At 52.9% G+C, this 15,327-nt stretch overlaps 1 protein-coding gene across 1 annotated transcript in view; it reads left to right on the top strand.

Annotated features, from left to right (window-relative positions):
- Positions 1–15,327, top strand: part of CD99L2 (CD99 molecule-like 2) — a 23,105-nt gene that overhangs the window by 5,290 nt on the left and 2,488 nt on the right. Inside the window, exons 2-8 of the mRNA XM_009868189.1 lie at positions 5,034–5,099; positions 8,587–8,682; positions 9,488–9,568; positions 10,488–10,580; positions 12,525–12,587; positions 13,639–13,674; positions 13,761–13,880. Of these exons, the coding sequence (XP_009866491.1) occupies positions 5,034–5,099; positions 8,587–8,682; positions 9,488–9,568; positions 10,488–10,580; positions 12,525–12,587; positions 13,639–13,674; positions 13,761–13,880 (555 nt within the window). The remainder of the gene's footprint in view (positions 1–5,033; positions 5,100–8,586; positions 8,683–9,487; positions 9,569–10,487; positions 10,581–12,524; positions 12,588–13,638; positions 13,675–13,760; positions 13,881–15,327) is intronic.

Here is a 15,327-nt window from a genome sequence, read left to right as displayed (position 1 = left end):
GAGCAGCTGGAGGAATTTCAGAATCTGCTTTTCAAAGCAGAGCTGACTTCAGGAGGAGGTCTGTGCTCAGGAGGCAGCCTGGCCCTGTCTCTGGAGAGCAAGTCCAGCTGCTCTGAGGCTGTTCTTAGCTGCCTGGTACCCAGTGCTGCTCCCAAACACCATTGGTAACACCCCAGCTTTGAGGAGCTCTGCTCTCCCTGTGTGCATAGAACTTTGCTCAGGTCTTAGTAGTCAGCAAGAACTTGAGATTTGCAAGCAGTGAGGCACTTGCAAGTAAACTTGCCACGTGTTTGGCAGGCGGCTGGCGCTGGCACTCAGGCAGCGGTGGTGGAGAGCACTGGCGGGTCTGGAGATCTGACCTGTGCTGAGCAGGTCGCTGCTCTGGCCAGTGGTGACGTGCCATCATCTGCTCCAAGAGAGGTCCCTGGGGACCCCCTGGTGCTGCCAGAAGCAGCCCAGCAGCCCTGTACCCACGGAGGAGCAGCCTTTTGATCCCCACAGACCTTTGGGGCTGCATCTTTGCTGGAATGCCACCACAAGGACGCAGTCAAGCATCAACAACGCCACACAGCCCTGCACCCAAAAAATCTCTAGCCCCAGAGCCCTGCCCAGAGGTGCCAGTGCAGCCATGGGTGCCCTGCACAGGGAGCCATCTCCATGTGCCGTCGCCGTAACTCAGAGCCAAAAAGATGAGGTTGATCAATGGGGAGACCCAGGTGCTTTCAGTTACCTCAGCACACGGTCTCCTCCTGCTCTCCCACCGTCTGCCCACTGCATCGCTCCTGAGGTAGACGCATAGAACTCAAGCAGTTTGAATTACTTTCTGTTGCCCTTGTACCTGTTTTGCATTCTCCTGTAATCTCCTGGGCTGTCAATCACGTACCGTCGTGGGCTTTCAATTCCCAGGGAAGCTAAACACACATATATTGCACAAAAAGATCCGTGGGCTGGCACTAAAAATGGCATACACCTCACTCCGAGTGCTGCAGACAGCCTAGCAATATATTGGGTGTGAATTATGATACTGTAATTCAAGCTTTGTCAAACAGTGGGGCTTAATTAGAATATATACATATAATTGTAAAAACTAAAAAGCTGACGAGTACAATTGCGCCTTTGAGCTGCCTGATAGAGAAAATAATGAGGAGAGAATACATTAAGGCGCAAACCCCTTCTACCTTCAAAGAGCAGCTAGCTGTGATTAAAAATACCCCCGGCAAGGCGAGGGGACTCATCGAGAGGTGGGGGAGCGTGCGGCGCCAGCTCAGCCATGACTCTCACCTATGTTTTACAGCCTCTTCCCGGCACAACTGCAGCCTTGGGGTCCCCCCACCTCCCCACTCTGACGTTGGGGGGTTCATATTAGGTACCACGAGATGTCCTGGCTCGGTTTCTTTTGATTGTCATATTGAAATAAAATACAGAAACCACGTCTCGTTTGCCCGTTCTCCCCCCTGTGCTTTAGTAGACCTGCAGCACCCCAGCTGTCATAAATGCCAGCAAGCATCTTGTATTGCTCCCCAAAACCTTTCAACCAGCAGAGGATGATTTTGCGTTACCAGTGGGTTTAGAGTCCTGCAACAGGTTGCAGGCAGCATGGGTGCGTCCTCGGGAGAGGGACATCAGGGCACACACAAGCCCGGTGGCTGGGAGTGCAGTACGGACAAACACCTCTGCAACTCAGCAGCAGGCTTCTTGTGAGCTCGAGTATGTAGGAACATGCCCCAGCTTCTCCCAGAGAGTGTAAATATAAAGATACTCAGTATTGTGCATGGGTTCCCATTAGAGGATGGGCTTTCATAGAATCATAGAATCATAGAATCATAAAATGGCCTAGGCTGGAAGGGACCTTAGAGATCATCTAGTCCAACCTCCCGGTTTTGGGCAGGGACGCCACCTCTTGACTAGACCTGGCAACACATGGGGACCGAGCGGGCCTTGGGGAGCTTGGGAGACCCTCTCCTCCAGGGATCACAAAGCAGGACCCGAACCCAAGGAGCAAAGGGATTTGCATGAGACAGGTCAGGGAACAGCAGCTCTGCCTCCCGAAAAACTGTGTGTGCAAGGGCAATACATATACCAAGTGCTCGTTGGGTTTTCAGCATCTGGCTGGGAAGTGCTGGGTTTGTTACTGCTTAATAAGTGAATAAAAGAACAAGGAGGAGAGCGTTCAGCTCTTATCTGTTGGAGCGAGCAGGCAAGTTTGCATGCCTTTGACAGCCGCACTTGGTTATTGATCCATAAAAGGTGTAATACGTTTCTATAACACCCTTTGCATGAAATAAAGATGTTGTCAGCTTCAATTAACTCGCAATCTATTATTAATCCTTGCCAACGCCTGGGGGATTCCTGGGTTTAAATTGCCCTAGAAAAGGATCTCGGTTTGACGTGGGCAGCGGTGGGAAAGCCCTGGGAAGTGGGCTGTGCCAAGCGCTGCAGCTCCCAGCTGCAGGTTTCACCGGGTGGTTCAGCGTGTCGGCAGTGTTCCTAACCTTCACGTGGGCTGTGGGCGCGCCTCTCTCCACCGGCGAGGATTCCTCCGGGACGCACGCGTTAGCGGTTGCGGTTTCACATCAGCCTGGTGAGGATGGAGGGCCCTGAGCACCTCTCATTCCCCCTGGACCCACTTGTGTGCCAGCTGGCTCTTGGGAAAGGTTTTGGAAGTGGCACCTTCCTCTTGTCCTGCAGGGAGAGATGCCAAAGGGAGCTGTCGCCAAGCCCAAGGGGGTGTAAGTGCTGCTCAACTGGTGGGTCCGGTGAGCCCCCAAAATGAGGCAGGGGGGACCCCATTTTTCAGGACAGCAGAGGAGGGGGGCATCTCCATGCTGCCCCACGACCCCCAGAGCCCTTCAGCAGAAGAACGGGCGAGCTGCATGCCCCCCCACGGCCACTGGCGCCTCCCTCACTTTATATTTGGGCTCCTACATCAAAGGTGAAGCGCAAGGAGGATGCGCTGGCGGCAGGGCTCAGTGTGCAGCAAATCAGTGCCCTTAACATTTATTTAATCACAGAGAGCAGAGGGAGTGGGGGAAGAGGGAAGAGAAGGCTCCCAGCATACCAATGCGAGTCTTGGTGCCGCCACAATCTCCCTCCTGCCAGCTCGCCTTGCCTGCTGCAGAGGCAGTGGGAACTGAAAGGAAACGTCCCCCAGTCAGGTTTGTAGCACTGCTCATCCTGTCAGAGACACACCGTGGTTTTCCCCTTCTTCCCTTTTTAGACACAGTTTAGACTAGATAAGAGTGACAGAGCCCCGCTGCTTCCTGAAAATTCAGTAAAGGCTGAGGGCAAGGGAGCCCGTATGAAATAGTCGGAGTTAGCAAGCTTGGGACAGTTGGCCACAGCAGTAGGGAACTAGTGGGGTGTCAGCAGGGACATACTGGTGGTTTGGCAGCACTCTGTGCAAGGGCCGGAGCTGGGCAAGTGGATTTTTTCAGCGCCATGGATGCTCCTGCACATTCCTTACTTTCCTCCTTTGCACCAACAGACTGCTTAATAATCCTGTGCCTCCCCCCAGCCTGTTGCAGCAGGAGAGCATCACCTGTCTCACAGTGCCAATACTTCGCCGGCAACAAGGCTCAGGAGGCAGATATTTTGGCAAGGGAGCGGAGGGGCGTGCGGGGAGGCAGGGGGTACCGAGCACAGCCCTGCCACAGCACGATGCTAAGCCAGGGCTCGCCCACAAGCCTCGCTCTGCACATTTCCCACCTGTAATGGGGCTTCACCCGCTGCCGGCCGCTCCTCCGGGCTTGAGGGGGGAAGCATTGGCATCCTTCATCTCGAGGAGAAACGCAGCCATGGGCTGGGACGTGTTCCTTCCCCCTTCCCTCAGATTAATGCTGAGCTCTTTGCCCGGGGAGAGAAGCCTGTAGCAACTTTCCAGCTATAGACTCTGCATTTAAATCACCCTCAGGTTTCCTGAGCGTACATTTAAATAGACTGCAAATGAAACGAGATGTGATGTGCGAGTAAGTGAAACCGGAGCTGGAGGTGTTGCAGTACTTAGTGACCACTCTCGGTAGAAGTTTTTCACCGAAATGCTGATACCTGCTTTCTGATGGACTGGTGCCTTCCCGTTGTTATTGTCCTTGTCAGTAAAGCTTTAAATTTATTCATGAAGCACACTGGAGCTCAGGTGGCAATAGCTAAATCCATTTAGCAGTAGGAATAAGAGGAAAGCCATTTTAATGTTCTCTTGCAGTGCTGCAGTACTTAGCAAACCCAAAGGATATTAATTACTCAGCATGCTCTGAGATGTAAAAGCATGAATTTATCAAGACAAATACATTCAGAACTAGGGTAAGTCAACAGTAATTAACACTATGCAAAAAAAAAAGACGGAGAAAGGGGGGATTAGCCGGCCCTATCACAAGAGAACACGGCGTAGCACCGAGTTATCCGTGGGATATTATAAAGTGACTGGAGTTGTGGTGAGGCATTTCTAACAAAAAAGTCTGCCTGTGCCTGCCAGGTGTGTCCCTGGGATGGGAGTTTGGTCCTGGTTTGCATTACCGAGGCAGAATGATGCAGGTGGTCTCTGAAATGCTAAGTTGTGCTTGGCGGCCAGCAGCAGCAGCGTTTTCATACGAAGCCTTTGATGTCAGAAGGCATTCGTGAAGAAGAGGTGCACAGGGCTTTTTAGGTTTTCCACTGGATTCGTTTGCACTGTCCCAGTGTTTTTATGGTGTTTAGCAAACAGAAAATCGTGAGCACAGGCACAGATGAGTGGCAGCTTGAGAGATGAATTGGTAGGCTCTCCTTGACAAATTTAAGCATAGTATGTGTTTTTATACGACAGCCATTAGGGCAGACAAATGGAAAATCCAGAGATGACTGCTCTGCAATTTAACAGTCACACCACTCAGAGAAGGCTGATGTCTTCCTCATCACTGATGATGGGTCAGGCTTGGAAAAAGCAAGAATGCCCTCTAAAAACTAAAGCAATTTGAGCAAACAAGTCTAGTCACACCATGCTTAAAGGCCGTTTACTTTGTGCGGAGTGAGTACAACCAGTAGTGCCAATTCTTTGTCTCCAGGTCATGGGGATGACTCAGATGGCTTCAACCTAGAAGATGCCCTGCTTGACATCAGCACCAAGCGACGTAAGTCACATTTATTTATTCATTCTTTTAAGGAGGGGAAAACAAACAGAATTCAATGGATGCAATTTATTCTTTGGGATCTGATGCCAGTGGGAGGGTGGTGGAGGATGTGGGCTGCCTCATCACCTCTGCAGTGTCCGGGCTTGCCAACAGGTGGGACTGGGGACAGACCTGGAGAAGCTGGTTGCTGACCATGTGCCCTTCACTCTCTGATTCCTGTGGCCAAACCACAGAGACACAGCAGTGCTCTGATGTAGCAGTGACGCTGAACGTGCATTTTTGGCTTCCTTGCATTGGTTAGTAACACCTACATCAGACAGGACCCTGCTTGCCTGGAAGGTAACGCATTAACCACTGGCCTTCTCCAGCTGGTGAGGGCAACCCGCTGAGCCTGGCTGGGTCCTTCCCTGGTCCCACTGCTAGCGGAAAGCAAATGGCATCTTGAGGTGCTGCTTTGCTTAATTTTAAGTGTAACTTCTCAGTCAAAGGAAACTCATTTCTAAAGGGTGTGCCTTGCTGCTGACATTTAATATTTGGGTTTGAAATTTTTTTTTTCGGTATAAATTAGGGCCAGGCTATGTCGCTGAGGGGCAGCAGGGCCTGGCAGAGCTCAGCCTCAAGCCTGGCAGAAACAGCAGCGAGGTCAGGAAGCTGGCAGGAGATTTGCACCTCCCTGGGGTGGAGGAAATCCAGAGGAGCAGCTCTCATTTTACACCCAAAAAGAAATAAGGTAGCTGCCAGGGCAGCAGCTGATGGGAGGAAGCTCGTCTCCCTCCCCAGAGCGTGTCACACGCTGCCCCACAGCGCCAAGGGCTGAGCCCAAGGCTGGGCTGCTCCCAAACACATCACCAGCTCCCCTTTGCTGCCTGGTGGCGGAGATGCTCTGGTGAAATTGCAGATGCCCATGCCAGGACCTCCCGCTGCCCACCCCTCCCCACGCAGTTCGTGGTGACTGTCCCCAGACCCCACACACCCGGCCAGGTGGCAGTGGGGAGTGCTCTGCAAGCAATCCCAGTCTCTGGGATCACACAAAATATACCTACAAGTATTTCAGTGAAAGCTATAACAGGATTTTAAACCTTTTACCTTATAGTCTAACAACACATGGACACTTGTGCTGTGTTACGTGGGAATTTACGTGGAATAAAGGACCAAGATGCTTTGTGCATCGTTCCTGCAGTTCAGCAAGAGGAGGATAGGATAGACCGTGGGGTATCAGAATGGTCACAGGCATGAGGGAAGAGCTGCTGCCTCCCACTCTGGATTCATCGCATCCCCCCTGGACTAAAAAGCAAGCGAAGGGTCTGGAGTCAGGTCACAGCAAACCTTACGGGCACACTGGAAATGAAGCTCAGCACAAGCACTCGGGTATTCAAGAGGCAGAAGTGGAAATTAATGGGAATAGAGCCGCCACAACTGTTGCTCATAATTTATTTATATACTTGGTAATGTTAGCCACTATTAATAGATAGCAGTTTACAGGAGGTAAAGAAAATAAATAATCAACCCCCCCAGAGGCTGGCTGTAGCTTGTTTTAGCCCGAGAGCGGCCAGAGGAGCTGGCATCTGAGCACTGAGGTGTCACCAAAATTCCTCCAGCTGACAGGGAACCTCCTGTGCATAATGCAGCACTGGAAATTATCTGTCATTTCACTGACCGACCAGGCACGGGACTGCAAAACAACCGCAGCTAACTCGTTTCTCACGCTGGTCTGTACAGTATCTGCCCTTGCTCTGTTTGCTGCTGTCTCCAGGAGCTTTAATTTGGAGTGGTTTCTTACTGGGTTGCTGACCTGTGCGAAGGCAGTGGCAGGGGCTCTATCCTGCGTGGAGCTGCACCCACTCACCCTCTTGCACTGGCAGTGCCCACTCTGTGTGTGGGGCCATTTTGTGACTCTTGAGTTCTGTGCTTACAAATTCAGACCAGTGATGGTCAACTGGAACGCTTGTAGTGAAATCGTCACCATTTATTCTCAAGCCAGAAGTGAGACATTTTTAGTGATGCCCATGACTAATGTTTTCCTCCCTGTTTGTTTTGTCACAGCCACTCCCAAGGGCCCCAGAAAGCCGGCAGGTGGGACAGGTGGGACAGGTGAGATCTTCTTGCATGAGTATCATTTAAGGACAGCACGGGGTTTGCTTCCCATGGGGGTTGGAACCGTGCGAGCATCCCCGCGGGCTGCGTGCATACGCTGCTGGGTGATGCTGCCTTTGGGACACTCTGCTTGCCCCTAAGAAAGCTGGTGCTGGTGTGCATACATGCACACTGTTCGGCCAGAGTAAATGGAATATTGATATTTCTGTCCACGCTGAAAGTGACTGGCAGTGGAGCATTTACGGCCGAGGCTGAATTTCGCACACTTTGCACTATCCTAATGGAAGAGACACAAATCACTGCTCAGCTACACAAGGGCTTTTGTTTCTGGCTGCGTGGCACCTGCTGGCTTTCCTTGCAGGAGGGAGCCCAGAGGATATGTTACTTCTTTCTTTTTTCACTCCAAGATGTCTCCAGTCTCCACAGAAAGGCCCAGCCTGGTGGCATTTTCTCATCGAGGGAAAAATGTCTCTCTGACTGTTTGTGCCAGTCAGATGTGCTGGGTGTCTGGCTCCACAGCATCTGCCCCACTGAGCAAGCTCCCTTAAATTCACCAGAGTTTCCTTGCTGGCAGCTCCTCTGGCTCCGTTCTGGCCAAACATACCTACTTAAATATAGCACGGTCACAAGAACTGAGGGTTGCTCAACCCTGCCAGAGGAGCCTAAAATAGACTGCAGCGGGGGAGCGCTCGGAAGTGCAGCCACTTGCCCCTGCATAAGGATCTTGGCACAATTTTAAGCAAATCTGGCTGTCCGGCTCCTTGGCCACAGTCGTCTTTGCTAGGGACAAGAAAAGCTGAGTGCCAGGAGCACATGCAAGGCTTTAGCTTTTGGATCGCAGCCCAAACCAGAGGCTGTTTGATCCAATAAACTCTCCCTGGGAAATGGATGCATGCTGAGGCCGAGGCTTCGTCTTGGTGAGTTTCTTCTTCTCTGGGGAGTGCTTTTCGGATGAGTGGTGGCACCAAGGGGCTCCCACAGCGGGTTCCTGTGCCCTGGCCCCTCTCCCATGCACGCTCCCTGCCCAGGGTCACTCACGAGCGGCCATGCAGGGAGTGGGTCCCAGCCACCAGCTCATTCTCCTCTGAACCATCTCTCAGGACATGCCACAGGACACTGGTGGGTCTCCCTCAAAATGCATATTTTGGGGTTGCTTGGGCTGGGTGGTAGCAGCCATAGCTCAGCTGGGAAGAATTAAACGATGACGTGAAGGCTCTGCAATACGTCTGGGCTTGAGCAGCAGAGCAGCTGGACGTCCTTTCCAGCTCCGTGCTGACGTGGTGGCCTTCGGCAATGGTGCAGTGTCGCTTGCACAGCACCCACAGAGCTGAAAACTTGGCACTGTCCCCCACAAACAACGGGGGTTCTAACAAACCCTTCTCTCCTGCAACAGGCTTTGATTTGGCTGATTACTTTGACACCCCTCTGGAGACTACGACCAAACCAGCCAAGCCGACTCCGAAGCCCTTCCCCAAGCCAGGGAAGCCAGGTACTGCAGAGCTCCCAGCACGCCTGGGAGGGTGCGTGTGTGCTCACTTCTGGGGCTCTGGACAGGGAAAAACACTCCCTGAGGTATCCAGGAGCCAGGGATTAGGTGTTGACAGATGAGCTCCAGCAGGTTTTGGTGACCACCTCCTCCTGCTCCGCTGTTGTAGCAGACGTGGCAGAGAAGATGCTCCAGGCTCTCGTTGACCTCCCAGGAGATGCACCAGCATTTTGCCATCCTCTCTCCATTGCTACACCTGCACCCCTGCCCGAGCCATAGCAGGAGGCTTCATATTTGTAAAAAATTTGAACCAGGCTGGAGCCATTAGCTGTTGTTTGGTGGGAGATTTCACTGATGAAGTAGTGCATCCTTAAGTGTATTTTCGACGGTCCGTGGTCCTGCTCCTGCGTACCATGGGTTGGGCATGGTGCTGTCCTCATGATACCAAAGCCCTCCTGAGCGGTTGGTAGTGTGCGTTTCGCTGGCAACAGGTTTGGGGAGGTTTTTGTGGAAGCCCTGCTTGGCACCTTCTCAAATTCAAGCCCCCTTCACACGTTCCCTGACACAGGGGATCTCCACAAATGTGCCTGCCACTGACACCGAGGGCTCGAGCATCCCCGGGGCACCAATAGGCAGGGGGTGCCCCTGGTGTCAGGGGCAGCTGAAGCTGTGGAGAGACCAGAGCCCTGAAGCAGCCCAGCACAGCCCCAGTCTCCTTCCCAACACTTGTCCCAATGGCACCTTCCAGAAGGTAATGTCATTTTTGGTCTCTTTTTTCTCTCCCTCCCGCTCCCTCTGCTACCTTCAGACAACAACTTTTGGGATGTCATCCGCACCACCACAACCAAGCAGCCAAAAACTACGAGGGCTCCCCGCAAGCCTCTCCCAGGTGAGCACGCGCTCCCTGCCCCCCTGGCACAGGCAGAGGCTTCGGGATGGGCCGTGACAGCGGCGCTGCCCCTCGCCCCGGTATTTCCAGCGTCTAGTCTGCTTGTTCACACATAGGAAGTTAAATAAAATCCACATGGTGAATGGGATATCTCGGTGTTACCCTGCACTTTCTTGGTGGTCTTTTAATGGCTCCTGGACCACTCCCTGCCTATTTTAAGGCTGCAGGTAGCTGTCCTCCCGGGCACGGTGCAGCACAGCTCAGCCATGCCGGGCTGCACCAGCACACCCGTCCCACAGGCTCAGAGCACCCTGTCAGCCTGCCTGCTCAGGCAGAGCTTTGGCAAAAGGTGCTGCCAGGCTTAAAAAAAGAAATTGAAAAAAACCCAACAAACAACAGTTTTGGATCAGAATAAGCTAAGGTGCAAGGTGGCAGGAGGGCTGAGGAGCTCAGGCTGGCTCCATGCCACGGTTTTAGCTGCTGTTTAGCAAAGGCAGTAGCAGCTCTGCCAGAGCCAGGCTGCTCAGGGTACCAGTGAGGCAGTTTACGGCAGAAAGTAACGCAAAGCAATCAAGCCACAGGCTGTTCCAGCCAGCACAGCAGTGTCCCCTCCAGCAGCTGGATCCTTGGGAGTGCCTGCTTGGCTCTCACCTTTTCTACCTGGCTTGATTTATCTGGCTGCTTGAGCCATAGCACGAGACAGTTTCTGTGGGAAGAACATGACGTTTCTCAGCACAGCAGCACGAGGACACAAAACACGATGGGTTTGGAAGATCCACTGCGGGAGATGCTTGTGTTTGGGGCTTCATCTCTTTCACCAGCACTTTTCCCTGGCAAAGCCTATTTCCTTGATTGATTAATTAATTTAAGAGCTCCCCAGCCTGTGGCCAGCACCACTAACCCCCGTGTTGTTTTCTAGCAGAGGATCCTATGGGTTTTGACTTGGCTGATGCCCTTGATGATAAGAACGATAGGAAGGATCCTGGGAGGCCGGGCATAAGGCAAGGTGAAGGTATGTTGACATCTCCTCTCCATCCTGCTTGCCACCAGCCACGCTGTCCCCCCGGGACCTGCCAGAGATCCTCCCCCACCCCTCTCACTGCCGGACACCCTCCCTGCCAAGCAACGGGGTAAGGAGAAGCAGAGACTCTGCCCTGCTGGAGGCTCGTGCCCACGGCCAGCCCCCAGCTGCCCTTGCCCTGCCTGCGCCACGGAGCCGGGATGTTTCCACAGGCCGTGGGGAGGGAAGGAGCCCCCACCTCGGCGGTCCTTGGCAGAGAGGGGCTCTGCCTAACGACCTGTTGCCTGTCGGCAGGTTTCTTTCTCGGGGCATCTTCTGCCCCATTAAATTGCGGTGATCATGGTAAGTTCCCCCTTGTCTCTGTACCTGACAGCCCTTTAACCGAGGGCATGTGCTGTCGGGGTTCACAGTCATTGCCAAGATGTAAATCTAGAGCAGGCTTTAGTCCTGGCATAACATATGCTATGGGCTGGGAGATTTTTTTCTTTTTTTTCCCATCTTTAAAATACTCTGGTGAATGAATCATTTGTCTATGAGGATTGTTCCCTTGAGCACTTGAGCCAGAAAACAGACCTTGCTCAGCTAGTTTATTGATGTCGAGATGGCGGTATACCCCTCTCACACATGTAATTAATAGTCAGATATTTTACTAGATTGTATTAACTAGGTGACTTGTCTGCACTTCGATACTCTGGGCTTGTTGAGGTTTCTGACTCCTGCAGAAAAGGTTGAGGTGTTGAACAGCTGGAATGTGGCACCGGTCACAAACCAGCACACACGTTCCCCCGGCATTGCTGCACCCTGGACTGCCTGGGACCTCTCCAGGTTCTGGCATAGTCAGGTTTTTGGGTTTGGTTGTTTGGGTTTTTTTTTCTTTTTACACTCATTACTAAGCCCGTAAATCTGTTTTTTGTGGTAAGCTGTTGAATAAAGCAGTCTCTTCCAGACTGCCAAGGCAAAGGTAACCCTCCCCAAGGAATGGCTTCAGAGAAGGAACCTTCTGCTGTCTTGGTGTTGGGTCTCTTCTCCCATCACACCTTTTGCTGCACCCTGAGATTCCCTTTGGGACCAGAGCCAAGAGGTTCAACAGCTCCACTCATTCCGCTGCTGGTTCTCAGACTATGTTTCTCCGTGCCTATCCTGCATGAATTAAACCTTCCCACTACAACCACGTCCAAGAGAACTTTCTCACCCATCCCCAGATGTGCTGATGCTCAGCTCTTGCACTGGAGCTGCTCTGTCCCTCCAGGAGGGAGGAGAGTCAAGTCCTTGCCTGCAGGGCACCGGGCAGGGTGAGGCTCGCTGGTCCCTGGCAGCACGGCCACTGCACACACCAACCGCTTCTTCCTCCCTCCTCCACTTCCCACCTAGGCTGAGCAGCCAAAATATTTAATGAACTACTAAATACATCAGTCATTTCAGTTAAAAAAGAGATAATACAGTAGTATTTAAACTTTCGGGGGTATTTCCTTCAAGCTAGACCTAAAGTCAATTACTGCCTCTTTTATGAGCTTAAAGTAATTTGGGGTTGAATATTTTGTTAACATCTGGTAATTGTGAGAGAAGCAGAACTGCTTGTTGACCAGTCCCTGTTCTGGCTGGGGATAGAGTAGCTGGCTGACTGGGAGGCACCGGTTTAAAAGGGTACGTGAACCACTGCTCTGGTGCGCAGTAGCTGAAGCTGAGGAGTTTCAGCAAAAATAGTCAAATGAATAGAGCAGCCCAGCAGAGAAACATTTCCCCAGGAGCAGGGGTTTGCAGGAGGTCAGTTCCACCCTGAGTGTGTGATGCTCGCAGGTGATCCCCCAGCCAGAATCCCCCAAAAGCTGCATTTGAGGGGGCAAGCTGCCATGAGAGGCCCATAGCCACTACCTCCCAGTGGGGCCATGTCTCCCTTCAGGCACCAACCACCCCTTGTTCCTGTTATTTTTAAAGATTTTTCAGACGATGACCTGGCCAGCATTGTGGACGGTGGCTACAGCCCGGACAAGAAGAAAGGTAAGTGATGACCTGTGTACAGTTACTTGCTATAGCAGTTGTAGCTTGGGCAGTAATCACCCCATCAGCCAGACTCCTAGAAACCACCTAGCACAGAGCAGCACCTGCATGGGGAAAGGGGGCCCCAGCTGTGGGGCCAGAGGAACATGTAGTTTTTGGTCTCCATGGTCGTACATTGTACCAGCAGTTGGAAGTGCTTAATTTGATCCTGTGGAAGTTCTGCAGCTCCAGCTGCAACCGGGGCAGATGGGACCTACACCTCCCCAGCCACCTTGAACGCAGATGCCCACCCCTCTGCCATGAGAAGGCACAAGCCTTCGTTTGCCTTCCACCATGCAGCCAGCGGTAGCTGAAACAAGGAGGAAAAGCAGCAACAATCAGATAAGCCTGTGTATATGTGAGGATCCACAGCATTAAATATTAAAAGCAGTTGAGTAAAGAGATGAACACCACAAGCCCAATCAACATTTAATGAATCCCCGCGCCAAGGACAGACCGCATCGGAGGCTTTAATACAATGCTGACCTCCTTCCGTAAATTCAGGATGCAAGTGACTCGGTAAGGACTGCGGCTTCCAGCGCCAGCAGCTTCTCCTCCCAGCCCAGTTTCTCCAGGGAAGGTGATTTTAAAACAGGTACTGAGCCAAGTGAAGATTCCCTGGCATTACAGAGCTTAGACAGTTGCCTCTCTGTGATGGCACAAGTATGCTGTGTAACAGTCTGACAGCGTTTTGTTTATCCGTTCTTTACACCAAGAGCGGCGTGGCACGCAGGTTAACGGTCACGTGGGCAGAGGCTCACCCCAGACCTCTCCTCAGGCCTGCCCGGTGGGAATGAGGAGCAGCTTCAGACTCCTCTGAGAAGGAACCACAGGCCGCCCCAGGCGGCAGAGACACGTCCCCATGGGACATGCACTTACCCGCAACCCAGGGGTGCCCCTGGGGCCACACTGCCCCCCTCCCCTGTGTGCTGGCTCCCTCACGGGCTGCCCTGCGTGGCAGCAGGGGGAGCAGAGGGGTGCGGGGCTGCTGACGGGCTCATGTCTCTTGCAGGTGATGGGGGCAACACCGACAACAACTATGGTGGAGGTAGGTACCAACGGGGCCGCGGTGGGGTGGGTGGGTGGTGCATGTGCCCCCACTGCACAGCACCCCACCCTCTCTGTGCCCCACAGGCACAGTGGCGGAGACAGGGACGATCGCCGGCATCGCGAGCGGCCTGGCCATGGCACTCATCGGGGCCGTCACCAGCTACATCTCCTACCAGCAGAAGAAGTTCTGCTTCAGCATCCAGCGTAAGTCCCCTCCCAGCCCCGAGCGCCTCGGGGCCACAGAGCCAGCACCCACCTATTCACCCCCTGCACCCCACTGCCATTTTCCAGCTTGGAGACAAGAGGGGGGGTCAGGCATCCAGTGACCTGGAGCTGGCAGCCATGGGTTACCAAATCATCTGCTCGCCTCAGGCACTGCACAGGCAGGAACCCCCCAGCAGTGACGGCCCCAGGACCCACAGCCACCCCGGGGGCTGCGCACAGCCTTCACACGCACCTACAAGATGGTTACAGCCAAAGACAAACTCAAACAGGGCAAATGATCTAGTCGAGAGGGAGGCTGGATTAAAATGATCTCTAAGGTCCCTTCCAGCCTAGGCCATTCTATGAGTCTATGAAATGTGGGGAAAAAACCACCCCACCCCAAAACAAACAAGTGAAAAAACACCACAAAAGCTCAGCATAAGGTAAAAACTCACCAGGCAGCCACAAAGGAAGGACAGTGAGCAGCTGAAGCTACAGCAGCCATAGGTAATACAGCCCAGCCCAGCCTCCTGCAGGTGTAGAGCGCTCAATGCAATTAAATGCCAGTTGGCATCCTGGCCTGAATCAGGAGTCGTGTGGCCGGCAGGACTAGGGCAGTGATTGTCCCCCTGTGCTTGGCACTGGTGAGGCTGTGCCTCAAATCCTGTGTTCAGTTTTGGGCCCCTCGCTGTAAGAAAGACATCGAGGCTGGAGCGGGTCCGGGGAAGGGCAGCAAGCTGGGGAAGGATCTGGAGAACCTGATGAGGAACAGCTGAGGGAACTGGGGCTGTTCAGCCTGGAGAAGAGGAGGCTGAGGGGAGACCTCATCGCTCTCTACAACTGCCTGAAAAGAGGTTGTAGGGAGGTGGGAGTTGGTCTTTTCTCCCAAGTAAAAAACAATAGGACAAGAGGAAATGGCCACAAGTTGTGCCAGGGCAGGTTTAGAGTGGACATTGGGAAAAATTTCTTCACTGAAGGGGTTGTCAAGCAGTGGCACAGGCTGTGATGGATTCTCCATCCCTGGAGGTATTTAAAGGACCTGTAGGTGTGGTGATTGGGAACATGGTTTAGTGGTCGAACTGGCAGCGCTACGTTAGTGGTTGGACTCAATGATCTCAAAGGTCTTTTCTAACCTAAACAGTTCTGTGCATCCACAAAATTCAGCAGCAAAGCTTCCTAGCCTCAGAAAGTGCCTTTTGCCCAAGATGCCCCACACAGTGCCTGGTGAAAGCATTGTGGGAGGTGTCCCAACAGCGTCGCTTTGCAGCACCGGCCTGGCCATGGTGGGCTCCTGCAGCCTACTACAGGGTGGTTGCAAACAGCTGGAAAAAGCTCTTTTTAAATTAATCAAATGAAATCTTCTGCGAGTCTTTTTTGCTCTGGAGGAAGGGTGTTTGGGGTTGGAAATTTCTGCTGGAATCGTGCTATTTTCCCAGTTGTGCCTGAA

The sequence above is a fragment of the Apaloderma vittatum genome, unplaced genomic scaffold (genome assembly GCF_000703405.1).
Source record: "Apaloderma vittatum isolate BGI_N311 unplaced genomic scaffold, ASM70340v1 scaffold1094, whole genome shotgun sequence".
NCBI lineage: Eukaryota > Metazoa > Chordata > Aves > Trogoniformes > Trogonidae > Apaloderma > Apaloderma vittatum.
This window is presented reverse-complemented; position numbering and strand designations above follow the sequence as displayed.